The sequence below is a fragment of the Phyllostomus hastatus genome, unplaced genomic scaffold (assembly GCF_019186645.2).
Source record: "Phyllostomus hastatus isolate PE091 unplaced genomic scaffold, TTU_PhHast_1.1 phas_scaffold_39, whole genome shotgun sequence".
Classification (NCBI taxonomy): Eukaryota; Metazoa; Chordata; class Mammalia; order Chiroptera; family Phyllostomidae; genus Phyllostomus; species Phyllostomus hastatus.
Window position 1 is genome coordinate 25,162,838 of NW_025334028.1, and position 24,368 is coordinate 25,187,205.

At 46.4% G+C, this 24,368-nt stretch overlaps 2 protein-coding genes across 5 annotated transcripts in view; one reads left to right on the forward strand and one right to left on the reverse strand.

Moving 5' to 3' along the window:
- Nucleotides 1-6,879, forward strand: part of NFKB1 (nuclear factor kappa B subunit 1) — a 127,585-nt gene extending 120,706 nt beyond the window's left edge. For 2 of the 4 annotated variants that reach the window (XM_045820102.1, XM_045820101.1), the window contains exons 20-24: nt 230-354; nt 1,764-1,830; nt 2,213-2,385; nt 3,176-3,356; nt 3,680-4,401. In XM_045820102.1, coding sequence (XP_045676058.1) covers nt 230-354; nt 1,764-1,830; nt 2,213-2,385; nt 3,176-3,356; nt 3,680-4,386 — 1,253 coding nt within the window. In that variant the 3' untranslated portion in view covers nt 4,387-4,401. Of the gene's footprint in view, nt 1-229; nt 355-1,763; nt 1,831-2,212; nt 2,386-3,175; nt 3,357-3,679; nt 4,402-6,025 lie in introns of those variants that run through there. The other 2 variants (XM_045820104.1, XM_045820103.1) reach the window with 1 other exon arrangement.
- An 11,960-nt stretch (nt 6,880-18,839) lies between these two features.
- MANBA (mannosidase beta) overlaps nt 18,840-24,368 on the reverse strand; it is a 114,993-nt gene continuing 109,464 nt past the window's right edge. Inside the window, exon 17 of the mRNA XM_045820423.1 lies at nt 18,840-19,739. Within this exon, the coding sequence (XP_045676379.1) occupies nt 19,515-19,739 (225 nt within the window). The 3' untranslated portion in view covers nt 18,840-19,514. The remainder of the gene's footprint in view (nt 19,740-24,368) is intronic.

A 24,368-nucleotide genomic window follows, 5' to 3' on the forward strand; every position in this document is an offset into this window, starting at 1 on the left:
GGTTTCCAAGTGTTTTGTTTCAAAAGTGTCCTTGGATATATAGGGTATCATCAGACACCTTTACAGTCAAAATAAATTAGAATTTAAAAGATGGTCTCTGGATATTTCAATAGAAATGTCTTCTATGTTTCTAAGTAATGTTTTATACATTTATCCGATCTGACCCCCGCAGGCAGTTGGAAGTTGACGAGATACGGTTCACTCAATGCTGTGTAACTTGACTTCACAGGAGCAGATCCCCTGGCGGAGAACTTTGAGCCTCTGTATGGCCTGGATGACTCTTGGGAAAAGGACGGAGAGGACGAAGGAGTTGTGCCTGGAACCACGCCCCTAGACATGGCCACCAGCTGGCAGGTGAGTGTTGCTCTGGACTGATGGCAGCTCCCGGGGGAGCCAAAGGCTCGGGAATGTAAGAGCGGATGGTCTCCCTGGGTCTTTATTTCCCAGAGCACATGGCTTTTATTTCTTAAGAAAGACTGCTTGCCGAGAGCTGTGTTTATCTTGAAAAACTTATCCATGAGAGATCTAGGTCAGCAGAGTTCTGAGTGTAAAAGTGTACTCAGAATCAGCTCAGAGTTAGGTTCTAAGAGAGGGTTAGAAGAGAGAAAACACAAAATTCACATTAGGAGTTATCCATTCTGAACTCATGTCAGAATTGTCCCGTCTTAATTCCTAAAACTGGAATTAAGGAAACTGGAAACTGGAATTAAGGAAACTGAAACTGGAAACTGGGATAAAATGTTATGGTTTGCTTCAACTTTGGTTAAGTGATTTCTCAACTTAAAAGGAAACTGGAAATTCTTCTGAGGATTTCAATAATATAAACAGAGTAAACAGACTTAAAGCCTTCCTCAAAACTCCACCAACCAGAGATCTCAAAATGAATAGCAGTTACCAGGTCCTTCTGGCCCAGCCAGAAGAGCCAGAGCAAGGCCCTGGGCAGCACACAGATCTCCAACACGAAAAAATCAGCTCTCTTACGGGCAGGCGCTGCTCCACACCCAAAAGCTGCCCGCGGCTTCCTCATGGCCCATGTGGATTGAGCTAAGTGACCCCGGCAGAGACCACATGGTTCTCCTTTTACACTGAGCACCTGGCTTTCCCAGAAGCCTCACCACACAAGGCAGATAACCCACTTCAGTGACCCAAGTCATCCTTCCGCAGGTCAGCCAGCCGCAAAGTGACTGCAGAGAACACAGAAAGGCCTCCATAGCTGTGGGACTTTGTTTAACTTAAGACTTTTCTGGCCCCTGAGTTAGAATGTAGATGTTACAAGGCTAACACTAAGCCCTGTGCTCATTTCCGTACCTCACTCTGAGCAAGTCTGTAAAACTCATTCTCGTAAGTCTTTTACTAGGAAGGAGGGGGCAGTGAGGGGACACAGCTTCCCAGTCCTGAGGAAGGTCAGCCTTCGCCCAGCTCACAGGGAGACATCACTGAGAGTGACCCTCGCCGAGACATAGCTGAGCTGGCAGCATGGACTGCTTTGTCCCTGAGAAGGGCCTGCCCTTGCTCTCTGTGAGGCGGGGTTGGGTCCTGCAGCCCTTCTGGGACAGCGCCCAGGGAACACAGCCTCCTGGCCCTGTAGCCCCGGCGTGCCTGCGTGCGCCTGGGCCATGGCCCAGACTCCTCTCCATTCTTCTGTCCTCGGGGCACCAGAGCCGCCTGAGAAGGACATTCTGAGTTCTTAATGACAAAAAATAAAAAATAAAAAACACCACATATTTCCCTCACGGTTGTTCCCCATGTTTTTCTCCCAACAGGTGTTTGACATACTAAATGGGAAACCGTATGAGCCAGAGTTTACATCTGATGATTTACTGGCGCAAGGTGAGTTCTTCCAACCAGCGTTTCCTCCCCACTGTCAGTGGGGCGGGGGGCGGGGAGCACCAGCATCACCCAGGGTGTCTGCAGGTGGCCAGAGGTCATTGCAGAATCAGGAGAGCCTGGAGGTGTGAAAGGGGGACATGCAATTTAAGCTCTCACCTGCCTCTACAAGATTGCAAATAGGTAAAGAAAAAAGACGAAAAGGCAGTTGAGATATTTTCCTGAGTACTGCTGGTACTCCCCTGCCTTCTGCTGACGCTCAGGTGAAGGAGCTCGACCACCTCCAGGAGGCTCGGAGGGAGGGTGAGCAGCGTGGCGGCCATCACCCCGTCCAGCGTGTCTCTGTTCGGCTGGGACAGGCGTGTTTCTTCTTCGTTTCCTTCAGGAGACATGAAGCAGCTGACTGAAGATGCAAAGTTGCAGCTCTACAAGTTGCTAGAATTTCCTGATCCAGACAAAAACTGGGCTACTCTGGCACAGAAACTGGGTCTGGGGATCCTCAATAATGCCTTCCGGCTGAGCCCTGCTCCTTCTAAAACTCTCATGGACAATTATGAGGTACGGCACTCCCTGACATCGCTAACTATGTGTATTTGACTTTGCTCTGTTAACATTACTGCTGGGCACAACCCCCTTCCATCTCCCTTCATTCTGAGGAAGAAGAATGCATTGTTACCCATGTCCTGGGAGGGTGGCCCAGGCCAAGGTCAAAGCCTTTCAGATACCTAGGCTGTTTTCAGATACTAGAGACGTTCCCTATTTTCAATGCCTTGAGCTTGTCTGCAAAAATGCTACTCAGAGGGCCAGGATGATCCCAGAACTTTGATCTCCCTGAACAAACACGACAGACGAGGATGGATAGTCATTGTTTCCTGTCCCAAAGATCATGCCTTGATCATGTGTCAGGACTTGGAATCATGTTTCTGTGAGGTGACTCCTCATAGAGTCATTGCCTGGTAATTTCCAAAACTAAAAGGTAAATAGGGACTGAAAACTTGATTGATAGTTCTTGTTTCCCAGTGCTTTTAGAGCTTCAGCTTAAATAGGGACACTGCATGAACTGAGCTCTAGGTAGCGTCACTGCCTCAGCATCTCTCTCAATCTGTGCTTACTATCAACCTCTTCTCCGTCATTTCCTGAATGCTCTTTGAGCTAAAACAGGAAACTTGACTCAAAGATAGTATTTGCTTAGATGCTGTTTGCCCTGACCTTCCAGGACCACCTGCCTCTTGCGGTGAAGGAGGCAGCCTGGCAGAGGGAAGGCGTGTGCGTGTTTGCAGCCTGCCCGGTTGTTCCTTGCACAGGTTTTCACACAAGAACACATTCTTTCTTCATTTCTTTCGTGCAGGTCTCTGGAGGGACCATAAGGGAGCTGCTGGAGGCCCTGAGACAGATGGGCTACACTGAAGCGATCGAAGTGATCCAGGCGGCTTTCTGCACCTCAGGCACGGCAGTCCCCAGCCCAGCGAAGACCGCCTCTCGAACTCACTCGCTGCCTCTCTCACCGGACTCCACCAGACAACACATAGGTAAAGGGGAAAAAGAAAAAGCAGTTGAGATATTTTCCTGCTTCCTGAGCCAGTGGGTCAGGCGAGTGCATTCACTCTCTCGGGCTGTGGCTTGTGCCCCGTCCGTCGTCTCCTGAACATCCGGTCCCCGGTGTCTGTCTCCTCCCTGCCGGGCTCACAGGTTCTGCCTGCGGCCCCCTCCCCGACATCTCCGCTCAGGTGCGAGGCTGTCCCCAGGAACAATCACAGTGACACGTGACTGACTTAGATTCCTAATAGATGCTAAAAACATGATGTGGGTGGTGAAGGTAAATATTATGTCTCTCATCTTTTAAATTTAAAAGAGAAAAATGCACTAGAACCAGCACTGGCACGCCGAGTGTGGATGGACGCTGTGGTTTTCCCACCGCACCCTCAGCTCCTCAGCTCCTGCCTGGGTTCACGATGCCGACCTCGTCTCGCACCATTATTGGGTCCACCTGTCAGCCACCTGAAATACAGAGCACAGTGGACTCTCCTCACAGCCCAACAGTCCTGTATTTCCCTTTTGTCCCGCTCTCCAAACTGCCACTGCCTGCATTTTCTTTCTGACCCGCAGCATCCCTTCTGCACTCGCGGTTCCCCCCTCCCACAGGATCACTTAGCAAGCATGCTATGGTTTCCCTCATCTTTTCAAAATAAATCAACAAAAACAAAGAACGGTCCTTTCATTCCACTCCCCTCTGACCCACGGCCCAGCTCCTCTGCCCTCCTACATGGCAGAGCTGTGCAGGAGGACTTTGTAGTGTCCTTCTTTCTGCCTTCTCTCCTCTCCCTGACTCTTGCAGTCGGGGCCCATCCCAACCCTCTGCCAGGCCTGCTGTCGTCAGGGCGCCTAGGGTCTGGCCACCTGCTCCCCATCCTTCTCATCTTCTCCAGCGCTGCCAGCACGCTTCACAGCGGACCACTCCCTCCTGTTTCAAACTATCAGCCCTCTTGGCTTTTCCACTCCCCTCACTGCCCCTTCCACATGCCACTTCTAAAGTCACAGCCCTCCAGAGCCCAGTCCTGAGCCCTCCTTACTTGCCCGTACTTACACGTGCCATTGCCACTAAAGTCTGAACACCCCACACGAACTGAATATTGGCCACATCAGTCGGAAGCACTGCTGTCCTCTGGGAGATTAAGACAAAAACCTAAGACTGGCCCACGAATGCTCCCCGGTCCTAATCACTGTGCAGACAGCCATCAAGTTCTTCCTCTCTATAGCCACCCTCCTCATTCAGTCCACCTCCGTTGCCTGTCCATTCCAGCAGCAGCTGCTGATCCGTTTCCTGGTTCCCCTTCAGTTCATTCTCCACACAACAGGCAGTTTACAAAACTAGTAAGATTATGGTACTTCTGCTGTGTACCCTCCAATTCATTCATCCATTCAACAAATCTTTACTGAGCGCATCCTGTGTGCTCAGCACTGTTGGAGGCTTTGAACACAGGAGGTGAGCAATAAAGGCAGTGTCTCTTCTTTACTCATTCTTGCTTTGAACATGGCTTTCATCAGCCCTTCCCTGCTGCTGTGCAGCTCCACCGTCCTCCAGCTCCGGCTCACTAGTCCAGCCTGAGGGTCTCGGCACCTGCTCTTCCCCTGCCCTGCAGAGATCCTCACCAGCCTGGCTCCTTCTTCCCATTCAGTTTCAGCACCAGTGTCTCCTTGGCCAGAGGGCCCTTCCTAGGGAGTCAGGACAGGTGTTTTGCCCACTTTAGAAAGAAATAATGTGTCCACCAGGAAAACTAACCCCACCTCCTGTCATATGACCTGATGTTCCCTCCCACAAAGAAATGGGTCCATACATGTTAAAAAGCTGTAAGCCCTTGATTAAGAGTTATTTTTTGAAGTACCTTACAGTTCCCAGCACATAATAGAAACCCAGTAAAGATTGGTTGATTGAATAAATCAATAAATAACAATAGCCATGTCATTGCCATTAAAGTCTGAATTTTCGTATTGGAGTCTGAGATATCAGAAGGTAACATTTGACTCAGGTGCACTGAGGTCTGTCCCTTTCTTTGATCACTCCGTGCCTGTAGGAAATAGTTCACGTCCTTCATTCAGGCCCCTAAGGAGACTCCTCTGCCAGGAGACACTGACCTGATTGTCCAGCATGGACTCATGGTCATCAAAACCACCTTATTTTTTTTTGCTACCAAAATGTTTTTGAGACAGTATATAGTGCTTAATGTCATATGAGGCCCAGAAAGATATCTTTCATTCCTACTTCTGTCGACAATTTATTTTGCCTAGATTCAGCAGTTTCCCCTATATCAGCTATAAAATAGGTAACACAGTGGTTGGAAAAAGACACCCGATTTCTAAGAAAGAAAGGTACACATCGGGTCAAGAGAATTCAGAAAGGATTCTGATAAATGTGAGGCTAGGTCATAAGAAAAGAGATGTGAAAACATTTGGCTAATTTTGGTGTCTTCGCAGTTTTTATATTACTTTGGGTGCTTTCTGCCCCTCCCCCCGCTGTGAACAGCGAACAGGCGGGCGGTGTAGGCGGAATGTGGTGACTTGTAGAAACTAATGGGCAAGAGTAGCACACAGGCCTTTCAGATCCAGACTTTGAGCCCAGCTGGGATGAACAGTGGACAAGAGCAGAGGCTCTGCCTTGTTCCCAGCTGCACCACAGTGAACGCACGTTTTCTCCCCTCAGACGAGCTCTGTGGCGACAGCATCTGTGACAGCGGCGTGGAGACGTCCTTCCACAAACTCAGCTTCACGGAGTCTCTGACCAGCGGCGGCTCGTTGTTAACTCTTAACAAAATGCCCCACGACTTCGGGCAGGAAGGACCTATAGAAGGCAAGATTTAGCCCTCTGGCAATCTCCAACACCCTGTAAACCAGAGTTCTGAAATTCTGCGTTGTCCAAAAGAAGGAAGGCAAAGTGCATCCAAGGTGCTTTGAGGAAAACTGGCTGGCCTGGGTTGTTCTGGATTACTCAAGGCCTTTTAAACTTGCCTTTCTTTCTTGGTTCTTAAATGACTTTCAGCCCGGCCCACTTGCAGATAGCACCTAGCAGTCACGGCCTTTGGTGGCGCTGGTGCCCCATCTGAGGCGACGTACCTGGTTGAGCTTTCCCAGCTGCTTTCTGTTGTCATTGCTGCTGTCCCTCCACTGCGTCCCCACTGTCATTAGGTGTCACAGTCCCCACCTGGTGTTCTTCCTGGCTGTCCACAGCACTGTCATGCATCCAGATTAAGAATTTAAAAATTCTTAATATTTTATTAAGAATAGTTTCAATGAGATATTTTAAAATGAAAGTCTCAGTGTGTAATTACAAAAGGCTACTGCTTTTTCTAATGCAGTTATCTCTGTGATTTGAAAAAGAGTATGTGCTTGCCAATATTTAAACATGGTTACAATCAGTGCTGAAGATGGTATTTTCCCCTTTTCTGCATTTTGCTATTGTAAATATGTTTTTAGATCAAATACTTTAAGAGAAGAAATGTTGGATTTATAAATGCTATTTTTTATTTTACTTTTATAATAAAAGGAAAAGCAAATTGACGGCCTTGTCCTGTCGGATATGTGCACATACTTTCCTGTGACCGCAGGGTCCTGCCACAGCCTGGTCACCACATTCACATTCCTCTGTGGAGTCGATTTTTTGATCCTGAAGCAAACAAAAATTATCAAAAGAACAGCGTGTTAACCTGAGATGAAAGCTTTGGGCTCGTTACATCCTCGCACGGCTCATTCATTTCGGCTGTGTCGCCTCATCTTCCTCCGTCTCATGCAGAGTCTCCCTCCCCGCCCCTGAGCGTGTTCTCTCTGCCTTCGTGATGCCTAAAGTGTTGAAATTTCAGCCTGCCAGCAGTCCTGTACAGGAAATCTTACAGTGTGAAGCCCTCCTGAACTCTCTTCACTTGAGAGCAAGCGGGAAATGAGGGAGAGGAGGAAGGGAAAAGGAGTGAGGCACCGTGACGGACACACCGGTGTGCAGCCAGGATCCTCCTTTCACAAAGGACTGATCAGCCCCGCCGCTAGGCAAATAATGGCCTCAGCAGCAGAGAGCTACCTCACCCAGGGCACATCCCTTTCTGTGGTCCCACGCTGATTGACGTGGCTTGTGAGAGCCTGTCCAACCCAGGACAGTGTTAAAGGGCTCTGTGACCTGCAGAGCTCTCTCAGTGTTGGCTCAGGTGTTGTTTGGTCTGCATCACTGCCTGGCACTCTTTGTTCGCCCTCCTTGCCACGGGTGCAGATCCCAGGGCACTCCCAAAGAAACGCCCCACACATGGGTCTCCACCTCAGAACCAGCTTCCCAGAGAACCTAGCTGCACAGATGCTGGCGACTGCAGCTGACCCAGTTTGCACAGCATGTGAAATCATTTATTCATAAAAATAACCCAGTGAGGTATGTAGAATTATCCCCAGTTTGCAGAAAAGTAAATTGAGGCTTCAAGAGTTCAAGTAGGCAACAACCAAGCTGCTTCTGAGCCAACCAGGTCTGTTTAGCTCCAGAGCTGATGAGTTGGAGAATTATCTTGGTAGGATAAGAAGGCAGATTAAAATAAATGAGTCCACACCCTGGCTAGTGTGGCTCAGTTGGTTGGAGCGATGTCCTGTAAACCAAAGGTCACAGGTTCAATTCCTGGTCAGGGCACATGCCTAAGTTGTGGGTTTGGTCCCTGGGCAGGGCCCATGTGAGAGGCAACCCACTGATCGATGTTTCTTTCTCACTTTGATGTTTTCTCTTTGTCTTTCTCCCTCCCTTCCCCTCTCTGTAAAAACCAATAAGCCTGTCTTCGGGTGAGGATGATAATAATAATGGAATCCAAAAGTAGAGCCCCAAATATATAGGAATTTAGTATGTGATAAAGTAAATTTTCAAACTAATGAAGAAAAGATGATTAATCAGTAAGTAGATGTCAGAACTCAGAAAAAATCAATCTGAACTCCTATGTCCCTCCTTTCATCAAAATAATTTCCAACTCAAAAATTAAACCATAAAAATACCAGAAATCCTGGAAATCTTGGACAAATAACCTTGAAATAGAGAAGGACTTTCTAAGACTCTTCAGTGGTGTAAAATAGTTTGGGTTCTTCATTTTGCAGTGTGTCCCAAATGAATGGATTTTTTTAAAACTCTGCTTCTGCTTTCTTTTATGTTGCCATTTCTCCACACGTCCCAACCCATTATTCCAGTGTTTGAAAGTTGTATCTTTAAAGATAAAAAAAGAAAGGTCTGACTTTCTTTAATTCTCCAGCACCAAGCCCAAGCCTCCACTCCTCCAGCAGTTCCTGTCTGTTTCACGGAGTTGTGTTTCATCTGGCCACGACGAAGCCTCCCGTCTTCCAGTACGATGCTGATACTCCTCCCACTGAGGGAGGGGAGGCTACCTCACTTCCCTGTGAATCTAGGAGGACCTGTGACAAGAATGGAATTGGTGCTGAGTGACTTCCAAGCTTAGGTCAGAAAATGCAACGCAACTTCTGCCTAGCCCCAGTGCCTACCTCTTGGAACCAGGTTACTATGCTCTGAGGGGACCAGGTGGCCACGTGGAGAAGACACGTGCAGGTGCTCCGCCAACAGCCTTCACTGAGGTCACAGCCAGCACCAACACCAACCAGCAGATGTATGAGGGAGTGAAGACGAGAGGTGATTCCAGCCACCAGCCACTGCGTCAAACCTGCCCTGCCCTTGCGCTCCCTCAGCGGGCACTGCCTGAAGGCAGGTCAGGAGCAAATGAAGTGATGGTAGGCGTGTGGAGCCCTAGGTGTGGAGAGTGGATTGTTACCATTCTCCAGGCCTCTAACCTGGCAGTCCCCATACCAGAAAGTCACTTTATGAAAAGCTGACAGCAGGAGGAACAACTAAGCAACTCACGCTGAGACTAAAAATAACATTCCCCTTTTTTAATAGAAAGCCCCATTTCTGTTCAGTTCCAGAAGCTTCCTCTTTTTCCTTCTAAATCTCAGCACTGACCAGAGCCTCCGCATGGTGCTCTGAAGAAAAGGCTGCAGTGACCGCGGTGCCTCTGAGGCAGGCGTCTTTCACTTTGTACCAGCAGACAGGGATCGACGCCAGAAGGGACTGGAAGGGACGGAAGGGACGCAGGAGCTCAGGTGGAAAGCTACAATGGGCCTGAACTAAACCTTCCCTGAAAGCTGGTCTCCCAGCAGGAAGCCATTTAAAAATAGTTTCCTCAGAACCTCCGTCTCCTTTTGATGTTTCTGTACTCTGCAGGCACAACCTAGACTTCTCAGGATCAGCTGTCTCTCTTTTCTGGCAGGAGGAAGCCCCGTTGCTGCTCATTTACTCACCGGAGTCCCTGCAGTACCCTGCCCGTCTCCTTCCCTCCCTTCCTGTCGCTCAGATGTGAGCATTTATTACATGCCCCTTGCATTAATGACTCCTAATATTCCCAAGACATCCTTACCAGGTACATACTTAACCTCAATTTTACAATGAGGAAACATCTAACTATTAACTAACTCACCCAAGAGTCAGATCCAGATCTGGTTCCACAGCTTATTCTTTAATGATGTCTGAAGCCCTTTATAGAAAAAATGGTACATTTAAAAGAGAAAAAAATCCATACAAATTTGTACAAAGATGATGGACATATACCCCGACCAAAATGAACCAAGAGTATTACTAAAGGGATATGATGCTTAAATATTAACTTGACTTGTTTTTCCCCCTCATCACAAAATAAAATGCTTGTGTGAATTTTTCATGGACCGGAGACCACTGGTATTATCACTTTCTCCTTATTTTCTGCTTTTGGGGGGAATCATCTTTCTCATTTGTGCTTCCCCAGGTAATGATGGGCTTGGGAGACACAGGAGTCAAGAGAAGATGAAACTAAAATTCTGTTTATTTTCTTAAGGATCACAAAACTTGGAGCTGGACAGTATCTTAAAGATCACCTAAATAAATCATCCCAGTTGCCATCTTTTTAAAAAAGCACTCACAGTGTGAAAGCTGCTCCTCATACAGTCCTCCCTGTAGTCCCGCTGCTTTGCTTGTTTGTCCACTGGTTTCCCAGGTTCATCAGCTGGCTTTGGGGTTGGGAGGAGATACTGAGGAGGGGCTTGGGATTAAATGAATGTCATTCCACACTTTGATGCATTCCATCTACAACGCCCAGCTTCCATTACCCTGGACAAGTGAGTAGTTCCACCAATTGTTCAAGCATCTTAGAATGAGTGGGGTATAGGGGCTTCTTCTCACCTCCATCTGCCAGCTTTCCCATGTTAGTATCTCTTTTCAAAATGATTATTTCATTGAAATATGACAACCCTCAAAGAACAAAAATTTCTTGTGCATCTATTACATGCCAGGTGCTACAATGACTAATTCATTATTCTGTATTACTTGTTCAAACACCCTGTGAAGTAAAAACTTTGTCTTTTTACAGAAGGGTAAGCTGAGCACACATAAAGCATTTAACCACAGGATCTACTGACCCCAGTACAAGTCTCAATGAACTACAGTTGCAACAGGGGACAGGGCAGGTAGGGTGTCTCTCTCCCACCTCATCATGAAGGGGTGCAGGCTGACAGTCATTCTTCTCCCACCCCTGGCTCCCGAGGTCTTGCTGGGCATGATGGTCCTGGTCAGCCAGAAGGACAAAAGAGCATGGAGGAACGAGTGCATGTGGGAGTAAAGCTTCAGCCGCAAACCACACTAAGAGCAGGGAGGCCATAGGGGTGATCTACTTTTGTTCCCATTATTGGGGGTGGGGGGGCTGATTTTGGTGAACAAGTTCCAGTTTCTGACACAGATCAAACTTACGTGAATGATGAAGGCCGAACCTGAGGGTTCTTTCTAGTTCCAACTTGTATGCAAGTATTTACTCACTCCTAAAGTCATCTGCAATCACGGTAAATGGCCATCACCAAAGGCAAAATCATTTCCCAAGTTTAAGAGTGCAAGTTACATTGTAGGGACAGAGTCAGTTTCTCTTAAGGGAATCTCCCAGGATGACCAAGGGTATTGGATCGGGAAGATAGGGAGTTACAGCAAAGGCGTGTGGCCCTTGCACTGATTCAGAGAGGACTTCTGCTCTGCAACCTCTGAGAGAGACCCTGGGCTTGCTGAAGTCTAGGATAGCGGCCTGCAAGGGGCCATGGCCCTTGAGCCCTGCCTGTCACAGGACAGGGGCAAGCCAGTTCACCTTCCTGTGGTCTGCAGAGAACTGGTAGGACTTCGATTCCCAATTTTCAGATGAATGGGAAAGGGGCAGAAATTGGTTCTTGGGGAAATAATCTCTCCAGACCAGAAAGCTAGCAGATGAAGTGGAATTCGGGAAACTCCTTCTCCCAGGACTTCTCCTGGGGACCCAGGAAGCAGAGGTGGTGCTGAACACGGTGAGAGGGGGTCCGGAGGCACACAAGGGGTGCAAGTGTGTCGCACCAGGGACGGCTGAGCTGATGTTGCATACATACCAGACAACCAGCCAGGTGGCTCAGACTAGCCTCTGACAAAAAGAGAGATTTTTTTTTCATTTCAAAACTGTTTTTGTATTTCCCCTTCCCTTTCCTTAGGCAAGCATGCACAACTTATTTTTGCTTAAAAAATTTAAATGACAAACTTTATGCCATGGATTTTTTTTCTTTTGCAGAAAACCTCCTTATCACCTTGTTCAAACGTAAATGTTCCCTTTCACTTTTGAAATAAGTTTACTTTTGTAATTTTTAATTAAAAAAAAATCTCTTAACTCCTGCCATTTCCCACCAAATGGCAAACTCCTGATGGCTCAAGGGCCCTGGTGCTGTATAAAGAGCGCTGGACTTCGCCTTCAGTGCTCACCCAGTGCTCATGGGCCTCGCTCTGCAGCCCAGGGCGATTCCGGAGGGGCCAGTCCCAGACGTGCCCAGCAGAGGGAAGGCCGGGACAGCAGGAGGAGTCCAACGTCCCATCGACAAATAATGGACAAGCAGGGGGCTCACATGGCTCCAGCGGCGGTCCTATGAACTCCTGGGAGCAGCCAAGAGCATCCTGCTGGTTTTCCTCTTCCCACCCTTCTCCTTCTGGCCGCACCCTCCTCCTCTTGCTTTGGGGCACTCAGCAGCTTTTTTTCTCCATACTCTGCCCCATTCTGCCCAGCAGTTCAAGCCGGGGCTTCCAACGCCCCCCGCCCCCCCCCACCCCGAGCATCAGTGCGGAGTCCTGCTCCCAGTGGAATTCATCCCGTCCCAAGGCCACAAGACCAGAAATCACCGCATGGGAACACCCCCCACCACCAGCACAGCTCCAGGCCAGGGCCCGCACGGGGCGGAAAGCCCAGAGAACCGCTCCAGTCTCCTTCTTGTGCAGCCTTTGCCCCTAACCTGTCCCTTCCCTAGACTGCAGCCCCAGGGTTACTTTCCCTCCCCCCCATGAGGAGATGCACATGCTGAGAATGTACTCAAGTCCTCCTGGACAAACGGTCACTCAGCCTGATGCCAAAGCAGCCCTTGCCATCTTCTTCCCAGAGCTGATCTGGGAAGGTCTCAGCCAGCATTTGGCCTGACTGCCTTCCTACCGCACTGAAGGCACATATGAGTGATGATCAGCATATGCACACAGCACATGGACCAGGGACCACGTTGGTTCTGAGTGGCAGAGACTCCATGTTTACACTTTCAGGAAAGTATGTGTGGGCAGTGAGTCACCAACATGCCCATATGGCAAACTCCTAGAGAGAGAGGCCCTGCCGGCTGGGGCAGACACCTTTACCACACCCTCCTCATCACCAGATTGTCGCTCCTTCCTTCAATCATGCCCTGACTCCGTCTCAGCCTTTCTCCTTACCGCTCTGCTCCTGTCAGTGTCTGTGAAGGCACACCTGACTCCTGCCCACCAATCATTTAGTCCTGAGGCTTTGTGGTAAGTTTTCATAGATCCATTGTAATAACATAGGATTAAAAGTCATTCAGGTGCCAGCCTTTGGCCAAGGCAGCAATACTGGAAGGAAAGGAAGTAAACGAAGACAGAGAGCAGAAAATGTTGCTGTGCAGGTCTGACCCTGGGGAGCAGTCTCGCTCGAGCCTGAGGGGAAACCAGAACTCCAGAACACACACACCTGCTGTCTCTCTCTCTCTCCCCCCTCATTTTCTCTCTCATTCTCTTTCTCCGTCTCTCTTACCCACCTCCCACCCCCACTTTTGCCTCCACTCCTCCCTTTCTTTCAAGAAAGACTCCTGCGTTGCAGCGCGCTGGCACCCAGCTCTCTGAAGCCAGAGGGGGGTGGTGTGGGAGTGGAGACCCTGCAAGCTCTTCCTTAGACTGCCCCCGCTTCCTGCTAGGGGAGCCTCCTGGAACCAGTGCCCTCGCCCAGGGCAGCCCATCCACCAGCCACTGGCCTCATTTCCTGTGCACAAGAGGCCTCTGCTGGAGAAGCACAACTCTGCACAGTCACCCAGCTGCTGGCATGGCTCTCGCTGCTCAACATTTTTGCTTCAACAAAATTGGAAAGAGGCTTACAAAAAAAGGGAATTAGAAGCTTCTGCTCTCTGCCTGAATTGTTCTCCTTCAACTCAGGCTGGTGAAGAAAATGTTAAGACTCCTTGGCCTGATCATTCCAGCCACTGCCAACCTTAGGCTTTCAGGAATAATAATTATAAGCCAGCACTGACTATCCATTTACCCATCCTGGGCATTGTTCATCCTGTACTTCATTTAACCCTAACCGCCCTATGAGATAGTTGCTATTAACCCCAGAGGTTGAGGGATTCATTCAAATTCTATAGGTGGTGCAGCCAGACTTGCATATTGGAGGTTCAATATCAGGGCATGAGCCTGTGGCTGCTCACTGCATGTGGCTCTCATGCGTGTACACAAACACACACACACAATTTGGATCTATGGCAAAATCTCGTTCATTGTATTTGCAAAGTTGACTAGTTAAGAACCTTTTAGTTCGTTCAAGTACCAAAAATGTGGGTAGGAAAGCATGCCAATGACCCAACTCTGGCTATTCCCATAAAAAAGAGCAGCATCCACCCTTCACCCACCTGGGCAGGTCAGGCCTCCAGAGCCCTCCTCAGCGGAGACACCACCGAGACGTCTGAGCACAGTGACGTGATGACCAGGCGTCCCTGGGCTGAGAGAAAACCTGGGCACCCCACCACCTCCCAGACACCCAGCTCTGTCTGATCTCCAAGCCCATGCCTTTATCCGTTAGAGTGTTCCCAATTATAAAATTAGAATTCCTGACTATGAGTGCATCAAACAAATAGGGGCTTTCTTTTTTTTAATATAATTATGAGAATATCAGAGATAGATGTAGATTTTATGTGGAATCTTCCGTTTTTTTAATGTGAGCAAGTAATTCAACCTCTCAAAGCACTGTTTTGGCCAACAGATCATCTGCTGGCCAAATAGGGCCTGGCCCACACTTTCTCTACGACTGTAGCTTCAGGATGACCAGGCAGGGTGATGAGCTTATGACTCTGGGAAGGAGTCAAGGTCCTCACGTCTCCCCTTCCGGGGGCCACGCTCCCCCTCCCTCCCACCAGCTGCCCTGGCGGAAGCCCTCCCGGCTCCCATCACCACGCCTCAGCAGGGTCCAGTTCTGCCCCCATCCTGAGGCTTTTTCTGAAGACCTAACACAGAGGCAATGGTAACTATAATAGCTAACATTTGTTGAATAGTTTTTATGTGCTTATCAGCGTCTATGCAATCTCTCATTTAGTCCTCATAAGTAATCCATGAGTTATTATTTTTATTATGATCATTACCCCCATTTTTAAAGATAAAGAAACTAAGGCACAGAAAGACTCAGCCACTTAGATCCAAAGTTGAACTGCCCTCCGGTGCTGCATCTGCAACTCCAATGTGTCTGATTTCAAAGCCCACAGCTTGAACTGCTGTGTCAATCAGGATGCTCTTGGTTGTAAAATCAGAACACTTGAACACAACCGGATTAAACAAACAGAGTCAGAGTGCTTTTTATAAGACCAGCAGTGGATAATTACAGGGTTACTTCAGCAGTTCAACATCTCTGACATCCCACTGTGTCAACAATGTTTCCTCAAGGTCATGAAAAGGCTGCAACAGCTCCAAACATCAGGTCCTCACACGGATGCCTCTCAACTTCACCCAACAGCAGGTCTCTCCTCAGGTCTCCTTCTTATCAGGCAGGAAAACCTGTCCCCAAAACACCACATTAAGTGTCAGCTTATGTTTCATTTGCCAGAATTGGGTAATATGCCTAACCCTGGACCAATCAGAATAGAATTAGTATAACCAATTATGATCCAGTCCCTGGGGCTGGACACATAGCCACCTCTATTACCAGAGAGGAAGGGGGTTATGGCTGTAGGGTGGCCAGCCGATAACGGCTGCACCAAATACTGGGAATGTGTGAACTGCCTCCCAAAAGCCACAATGGTAACAAAACAGTAAGAAAAGAAGGTTTTCCCACATACATTATAAGGCAGGGATGAGTTCTCAACCAGAAATTTCCATGATCCCCACATCCAGTTTCCCAGGAATTCTAAGTCACTCGGTGTTACTGTTGCCCTTTGTCTGGCTCACTGCAGCGCATGCCATGCACGTAGCTGGAGCTCAGTAAATCCCATGTAAAGGCTGGGACCCGACCTAAGGGGTTAGCCCGTGTTAGTGTTGCAAACATCTCCTTCATGGTGGGCTTCACTAACCCGTGTCCCCAGAAATAAGAAGGGGTCGTTAGTTACAACACATGAGACAACCGTGCAGGGCCCTCCTTCCCGCACAGCCAGTCACTGTCGGGGCCCTACTCACGGGCTCCGGATGACTCGGCAGATCAGCCCACACGCAGCGCATCAATCACCAGCTCGGGGCCCAGCCCAGCCCACGAGCCAGTCTTGTGTTTTTCCTTCCTTACACATTAATCACAAGAAAGGCCTTTCACAACTCCTTTCTCAACTGAAAAAATACATATTTATTTATTCATTTATTTTTATTTATATTTATACTTTATCCTAAACTTTCAAAAACTTTTCCCAAAGTGTGAAAAAGATGGCTTCGTCTAACTGTCACATAAACCTTATGTATTTGTCACCAGCCGAAATGGCCTCATTTGTTTACTTGCTTATTGTCTGTCTCCCCACACAAGGGACAGTCCATGAGAGCAGAGACTTGTCTCTTTTCTCATCGCCATTCCCCTGGTGATGCAACAAGGCCTGCTCAGAGTGGTCCTCAATAAGTGCTTGGTAAATGAGTGAATGCATTAAGTTAAACAGTCTTTACAGTCAAAATATAAATGTGTCCAGGCACCGGTTTTGTCTGAGACTTTTGGGGTTTTGTAAAGCATCGAGCTGGTTCATATCCTCCAGTAAGTCAATTAAAAAAACAATAATTCCCCCAGTGGCTTGTAAATAATACTAAATACCTTTTTTTGCATAGCCCTTCTCATTTTACATGCTCACTGAATTGATAAGATTGTGTTCAAGGTCAAGGTAGACTGTAGGAATATTTTTAAATGCTTTGAATTTCCCCCACAAACAATGCCTACTTTTTTTCCTCCCTAAATCTTACCAAGCTGAGGAATAAGTTTCATAGCTGAGAGCCAGAGATAGTCCCGGAGAACATTCCTGTGTCACTTTAGGAACGCCAGGGGAGCAAACCTCATGTCCCTGCACTCCAGTTCCCTTTCATTACACCAGGGGACAAAACCTCCCTATTCATTTTCCAAGTGGCTTCCACTGCTTTGAAACCCTCTCACAATAAAAAGTCAAGTAAGAGAAAAAATAAGAAGAGTTACAGTGAATGTGAATGAGAAAATTACCATTTTTATTGTTCTCTTCATTCTAAAATAGGAAGATGTAATCCTGTGAACTGACCTCTCTTCTTCTCACTATGGAAAGTGCTTTGCAGTCAGCACAGCAGAAGGACCTGGTCCCCTTCTCTCCAATCTCTCTATTGACATAACTGCTAACAGAAATGCATTCTCAGAATCCAAAGCCAAGAGTAAGTACATTAGATTCTATCCCAGTAAATGCAACAAAATAAATCTATTAAAATGGTGGCCATGGCTAACCACAGAGCCACACAAGAACTATGGGAGAATGTTCTGGATGTTACTATTCTCCTACAGAAATGTGTACACAGTCCATCTCTCTCCTTTTACAAATTGTTGCAGGCATATACCTATGCCCATTCATTAATTTATTCTTCCTTTAAAAATTCATCCTTCTCACCCTGGCTGGGTGGCTCAGTTGGTTGGAATGTCATCCCGTACACCAGAAGTCTGAGGGTTCAGTCCCTGGTCCAGGTACACACAAGAGGTATCAGATCAATGTTTCTTTCTCACATCAGGGTTTCTCTCTATCTCCCCTCCTCTCAGTCTAGAATCAGTGAACATACTCTCAGGTGGGAATTTTTTTTAAAAAATCATTCTTCTCTAATATCTTTTTCTGGTCTTAAAATGTAAGACATTTGCCTTTATTGGCTTCATTTTTGCTATTGTTTCTGTACTGACTGACAGTGATTATGATGTTAATCCACCGTTTACATTATGATGTAAACCACCGTTTACTCAGCATTTATTTTGTTCCAGACCCTATTCGTTTAGTCCTCCCTTTGAAGGTTAGAGGTTACATTTTTACAGATGAGAAAACTAAAGTCCCAAGGTTCAAGGGTTTGCCCAAGGTCACACAGCCAAAAAGCCTCAGAACCTGGATTCTGATCTGAGGGGTGTGGCCGGAAGCCCTGCCACCTCTGCCACAGCAAGGTCGTACTCCAGGGCGGGGCTTCCACACACGGAGCCCTCACTGAACGCCAGCCTTGAGCCCAGCCCTTCAGCCAAAGTTTTAACTTATCCTTCAAAACAAACTTACAAAGTGAGTGCCATCATTCCCATTTTACCGTGCGTGAGAAAACTAAACACGGAAGTCAAATAACTTGATCAAGGTCACCGAGCTAGAAAGGGCAGAACTGTGATGTAAATTCTGGCCCAACAACTTCAAAGCCTCACAGGGCACCAGGCACAGAATATTCTCGAGTTTTATGGAGAAAAGTATCCTCCTGTCCCCCAGCAACAGTTTGATAAAACAGGATTTTCAATGGTGACAAGAAAATGATATAATCTTTATTGACTACGAATCTTCTGAGTTACACCCCTAAGTACCAGTCCCTCATAAAGTTTACATATATCTATATTGAGATAACTCAACACATAGCATGAGGAAACTCTTAGATACTGAACAAAATGCCTGGATTATCTGCATTTATTTATTTATTTATTTATTTATTTATTTATTTATTTATTTTAGTTACTGAAACATGCCTGAAACTTCTCAATTTTAAAACCAAAACTATTATGTAATGTTAAAGCCCAATTTTCATTGCTGACTCATTCTGTAACCAACTCCATAATTCTTCCCAGAGAAAACCCCTCATATCTCTTGATCAGATTCTTCAAATTCTCCCAGTTTATCAACTAGAATGAAACCTTGCCCAGAGCTAATGTCAATTAATGCCCAGCACAGTACTGGGCACAACTGCATGTTTATGGAATGATTAAAAAAGCCACAGATAAAATATCAAGTTGTCATGTAATTTATGAAAATTTTAATTCTTGATATGATTTCAAATTTACAGGAAGTTGCAAAATCAGCACAAAAACATTCCTACATACCTTCACTCAGATTGGCACTTATTCATATTTTGTCCCATTTGCTTTATTCTCAGTGTGATTTTATGAACATGAGCATTTGTAGTAATTTTGTAGCCTGTTATAATTAATCAATATCTGTAAAATGATTTAAATCAAAGCTAAAAAGAATGCCACTTTGCTGCCAGGGTCAAAAGTCTGAATCTAATTCCTTTGAATTGAAAAGCTAAGTGGGCTGAGCCCGATCTGAAGCCCTGCGGTCATGTTCCCGTGGTTCCCCAGAGGCCTACCTGTGTGGACATGCTTTTCTGGGTAGCGGGAGACGGCTGCGTTGTAACTGGTGCGTGTGGTGGTAGAGCTGTGAGGGAAGACCCGAAAATCACCATCCGGCAAAGACCACAGAACAGCCAGCACAGTCTCGCCGGAGGACGCCCGCCCCCCCAGGGAACAGCCTTCCCTGGCAAAGCTGAGTGTACACGCTCCATAGTGATAAATCGGCCACCTGCCTCCAGCTTCTTCAGCTCGTCTCTGGTTGCCTGCAGCTCTGGTTGCCAGACGGTGCCTTAGAAATGCTTTATTTTGGTGTCCACTGAGAGTGTAACCCAGATTCTATCAGTAAATATCAGTCAAGGAAGTCACATGGAAAGACTGCTCTAATTCACTCTTGCTAGTGGGTCCCCAAGGGTAAAATAATATAGTCCGTGTCTTCTCAGTCATGAGGAAGCCGTTGTCACTGAATCTCCCTGGGACGCTCCCTACGTCCAACCAAACAAAGGGAGCAACAGCCGAGGTTTCCAGATCAAAAACAAATGTGTCCTCCTGCTGAGAGATGATGGCCTGAAAGTAAAAGATAAATGGAGGAAGGGTGAGGGAAGAGAGCTCTGTTCCACATTCAGCACCCATCAGAATGCTTATGTGGGCCTAACATTAGAGTATATTCCTACAACTTTGGTTCTGCCACTGGCTAACATCATATATTCCATGCACTGTGTCATATACTAAAAATACATGGAAATTGTTTAAGGTGGTGGGAAATTACCAAATTGTAATCTCAAACCAACTGCAGAAATATGTAGTCTCCTATTATTAAAGAGATCATTTCACATGAAGCGCAAAGCTTTCTATCTTTTACAGTTTTTCTCAGAGTATCATCCAGAGAGGAGCATTTCTGCATAACTGCTGGGCAGATGAATGACTTTCTGGGGATATGGCGGGAGCCAGCTGCAGAGCACAACCATGGTGCTCAACTCCTAGTCCTCTGGAAAGAGGCAGAAATCTATATAGCAGCCTGCCAGGCACTTACAAAGGCTCTAGCACTAGAGCTTTCTCTTTTTTATTACACAGCACAGGGGAGGCACATCATGAGCACTTTTCAGACGTGTGCACCCCACACAGCACCGGCAAAGGAGAGCACAGTTTAAACCTATCTTCATTAGCGGACCAGCACGTGCACAGAGTGAAGCTCACCTCAGCCGTGAAGGGGAGGCGTTTGCAAGCCTCTCTTAGAGAATGTGGATTGGTTTTTAAAGCTCTGCATTCATCATGAAACACAAGTACTCAGCATGGATACATGCCACACAGTAGGTCTGCCATTACATGTTATGTATGGCATAAAGACTGTCAGAGGGAAATATTTACTATACATAATGTTAGCCTGACACACTTGTTTGATCACCATCCAGAGCTCTGAGCTATAAACAATGAAAGCAACCTACTTTGCTAGAAGCAGAAAAGACAATTATGTACAGTAGGTAGCTCTCAGAGGGTCAGAGGTTCAGTCTTGAAGCTAGATGTCAAATTCCCACATCAGTCACCAGCTGTTCGGGTGAGGACCGTAAAGCAGTCGCATCATGCAGTTCACATGGCTGGCCCTGGGAAGCCCGCAAGACTGCCAAGGAGGCCCCGGCCACTGCTGTGCCAGGGCCACAGCCAGAAGGGACTCTGGCACCTGCTTACTCTTGTTGCCTTCTTCCAACTGGAAATCTCATTTCTGTATATCTGCCTGCAGAGCCTGGGGCTCAAGCTTGCATCCTGGCTTCAGGGAGGCGGGGAAAACAAATTTCTGGCATCCACCAGGGGACAGGACATCCAAGTGCCTGGCCTATGTTAAGCCTGCAATAAATGTTTTATTGTTGTTGTTGTTGTTGTTATATTCCTTTAGGAAGTGTATATCTCCCTGAAATACAAAAGAGGTAGGGAAAATAAAAAAGTCCTACTTCTCTCCCACCCTGAATTATCCCAAGGTAGTGAAGAATTAGCCAAGAAAAGAGGGGAAATAATGGTTTCAAAATCCTAAATCTAGCCTGCTACATGGTTTTGTTTCAAGGTTTTTTTTTTCCGTTTCTGGAGAGAAACTATACTATAAATATATGTCATTTCCTTCCTATCTGTTCTGTATTAGTTGTTACAGATAACTTAGATTTCTTACATGAATAATTCATTATTAATTGGAAAAGAAAATACATGTTTTCAAATCAAGGATTAAGAGTTTTTACATGATTATTACTAAAGTAAATGTAGAAAATCCTCTCACTTGAGCCTTCTCAATGAAATAAAGGGTAAAATAAATTTAAAATTCACCAAAACTAGGGAATGAACCTTTCTAGAAAAATATTTTCAATCACTACATGTAGGAGGAAAAGGAAGGAAAGGTTTTCAATCGACTGAAGAGATTCCAAATTCTCCAGCTGCACAATTTGTACAACACATCTTGATCCTCTCATTTTTTCTTGGCAATCACAAAGAGATTTGGTAATTTAAGCAATAAATTAAAGAGAATAGGGTGAGAATTAAAGATTAATAGACTCTACTTAAAATCTCAAAAGTAGAGCGCTTCTACTGGGCCCCAATGCCTCCTTAGGCGTGTTGCTCAGTTCTCCAGACTCCTTTGCTCACTTGTGATCAGATGATAATGTGGATTTTTAAAAAAGCATTCTGTTCCGTACTGGTGAACACACGGAGGTTCGGAGAGAGTGGTGCAGTGAGCATAGCAGCTCCATGCCCTTTTCCCACATCTTACCCTATGTGTCTCTTCCATCTGGCTGTTCCTGAATTATACCCTTCTACAATAAACCAATGATCTATTTTGGTTTTGAGATAAAGGTATGCTTTTTGAATTATTTAAAAAAAAATAACAAACTTCCAATCAAGATGGAGGCGTAGGTAAACACACTTCTCCTCATGCAACCACAGAAAGAATTACGACCAGCCCTCAAAACAAATAACACTCAGAACTGTCAGAAAACTGAGCTGTATGGAAGTCTGACAACCAAGGATTTAAAGAAGCCACATTCATCCGGACAGGTAGGAGGAGCGGAGAGGCACAGAGATGAGGTGTGGCACAGAGAGGTGGTAGTGGTGGAGCAGACAGTCCCACATTCACGTGTGACAGATAAAAATCGGGAGGGACACCTTGGGAGTCAGTGATCCAAGCCCCAGACCAGACCACCCAGCCCAGGGTTCCAGCACCCAGAAGCTAAATCCCCGTAACTTCTGGCTATAAAATCTAGTGAGGGCTGAAACAGTGGAAGAAACTGCTGGATTTTCAGGAGACTCCACTTAAAGGGCCTGCATGGACTTAAAAATGTACACAGACCCACCCGCTCTGGGACTCAGTATCAGGGTAACAGCTGGAAGGGCCCCAGTCACACAGGGTAAGTGCCAGGCAAACCTCCAGAAGGCGGACAGTGGCACTGTCCCCTCTCTGAGCCCTCCCCACACACAAAGCCACAAAGCGGTGAAGCAGGTTGCCTTGCCCTGGCGATTACCTAAGGCTCCACTCCACACAATGTACATATGCCTATTCTACAGTAGGCCATGCTACTAAGACAGGGAGTCAAAGCAGCTATACCTAATATGCAGAAACAAACACAAGGAGGCCACCAAATTGGAATATGGCCCAAATGAGAGAACAAATCAAAACTCTCCAGAAAAAGAACTAAACGAAGTGGAGACAACCAACCTATAAGAAGCAGAGTCCAAAACACTGGTGATCAGGATACTCAAAGAACTCATTGAGTACGGCAACAAAATAAAAAAGACCCAGGAAGAAATGAAGGTTACACTAAGTGAAATAAAGAAAAATCTACAGGGAACCAACAATGGAGGTGATGAAGCCAGTATTCAAATCAATGATTTGGAACATAAGGAAGAAATAAACGTTCAACCACAACAGCAAGAAGAAAAAAAATTTCAAAAAAATGAGGAAAGTATTAGGTGCTTCTGGGACATCTCCAAATGTACCAACATCCAAATCACAGAGATGCAGAAGGAGAGGAGGAAGAGCCAGAAATTGAAAACTTACTTGAAAAAATGACATTAAACTTCCCTAATTTGGTGAAGTCATGAATAGCAAGGACCTACATCCAAGATTACTCTATCCAGCAAAGCTATCATTTAGAATGGAAGGGCAGATAAAGTGCTTCCCAGATAAGGTCAAGTTAAAGAAATTCATCATCACTAAGCCATTATCACATGAAATATTAAATGGACTTATTTAAGAAAAAGAAGATTAAAACTATGAACATTAAAATGGTAACAAATCCACAACTATCAACAGCTGAACCTAAAAAAAAACTAAACAAACAATCAGACAGGAACAGAATCATAGATACAGAGACCATATGGAGGGTTATCAACTGGGAGGGGAAAAGGGAGAATGAAGGAAAGGGTGCAGGGATTAAGCACAAATTGGTAGCTATAAAATAGACAGGAGGAAGTTAAGAACAGGACAGGAAAAGGAGAAGCCACAGAAATTATATGCATGACCCATGGACATGAAGTAAGGGGGAAGATTGCTGGAAGGAATGGGGGTACCAGGCAGAGGAGGGCAAAGGGGGAAAAAGGGGACACTTGTGATAACATAATCAATAAAATATATTAAGAAGGAAAAGAAAAAAAGAGGGTGCTATGGAAAGTAACTTCACAGGGTGATCTGATCATAAATTCCTAACCCGGCAGATCATGGTGGGTAGTCAAGCTCGAGGCATATGAGTTCTTTAGCAAAGGTTTATCTTTGCCCTAAGTAAGGCCTGTCCACTGTTGCTGTGCATCTAGGTTAACACACTTCTGAAACACCAGAAGCAATGGCCCTGGAAGGGGTATTAACCTTCAAGACAGTACGTAATCTTGTTAACTATCCCGTAATCTGATCTCTGCATTGCTTCCTCCCACCTTCCTGGGATCTTCCTTAAGTTCCCTCCTTAATTTCAAATACATAAAAGAAGCCGCAGAACTGTTATTCCCTGGAGTGTTTGAGATCTTGCTCCCCAGTGTATGTCATCAGTTCGACTCAAATAAACTCACAAAAATTCCCTATGAGTTAGAATGTGTCTCAGTTCAAAAATAATACTTCAGGGTTGGTACACTCAAGCCCCGGGGACAGAGTCTGGGACCTAGCGGCTGGGGATCCATGCTGAGGACCCCGATGCCTCCTCTCCCACTGCACAAGCCCCTCGAGGGAGGGAT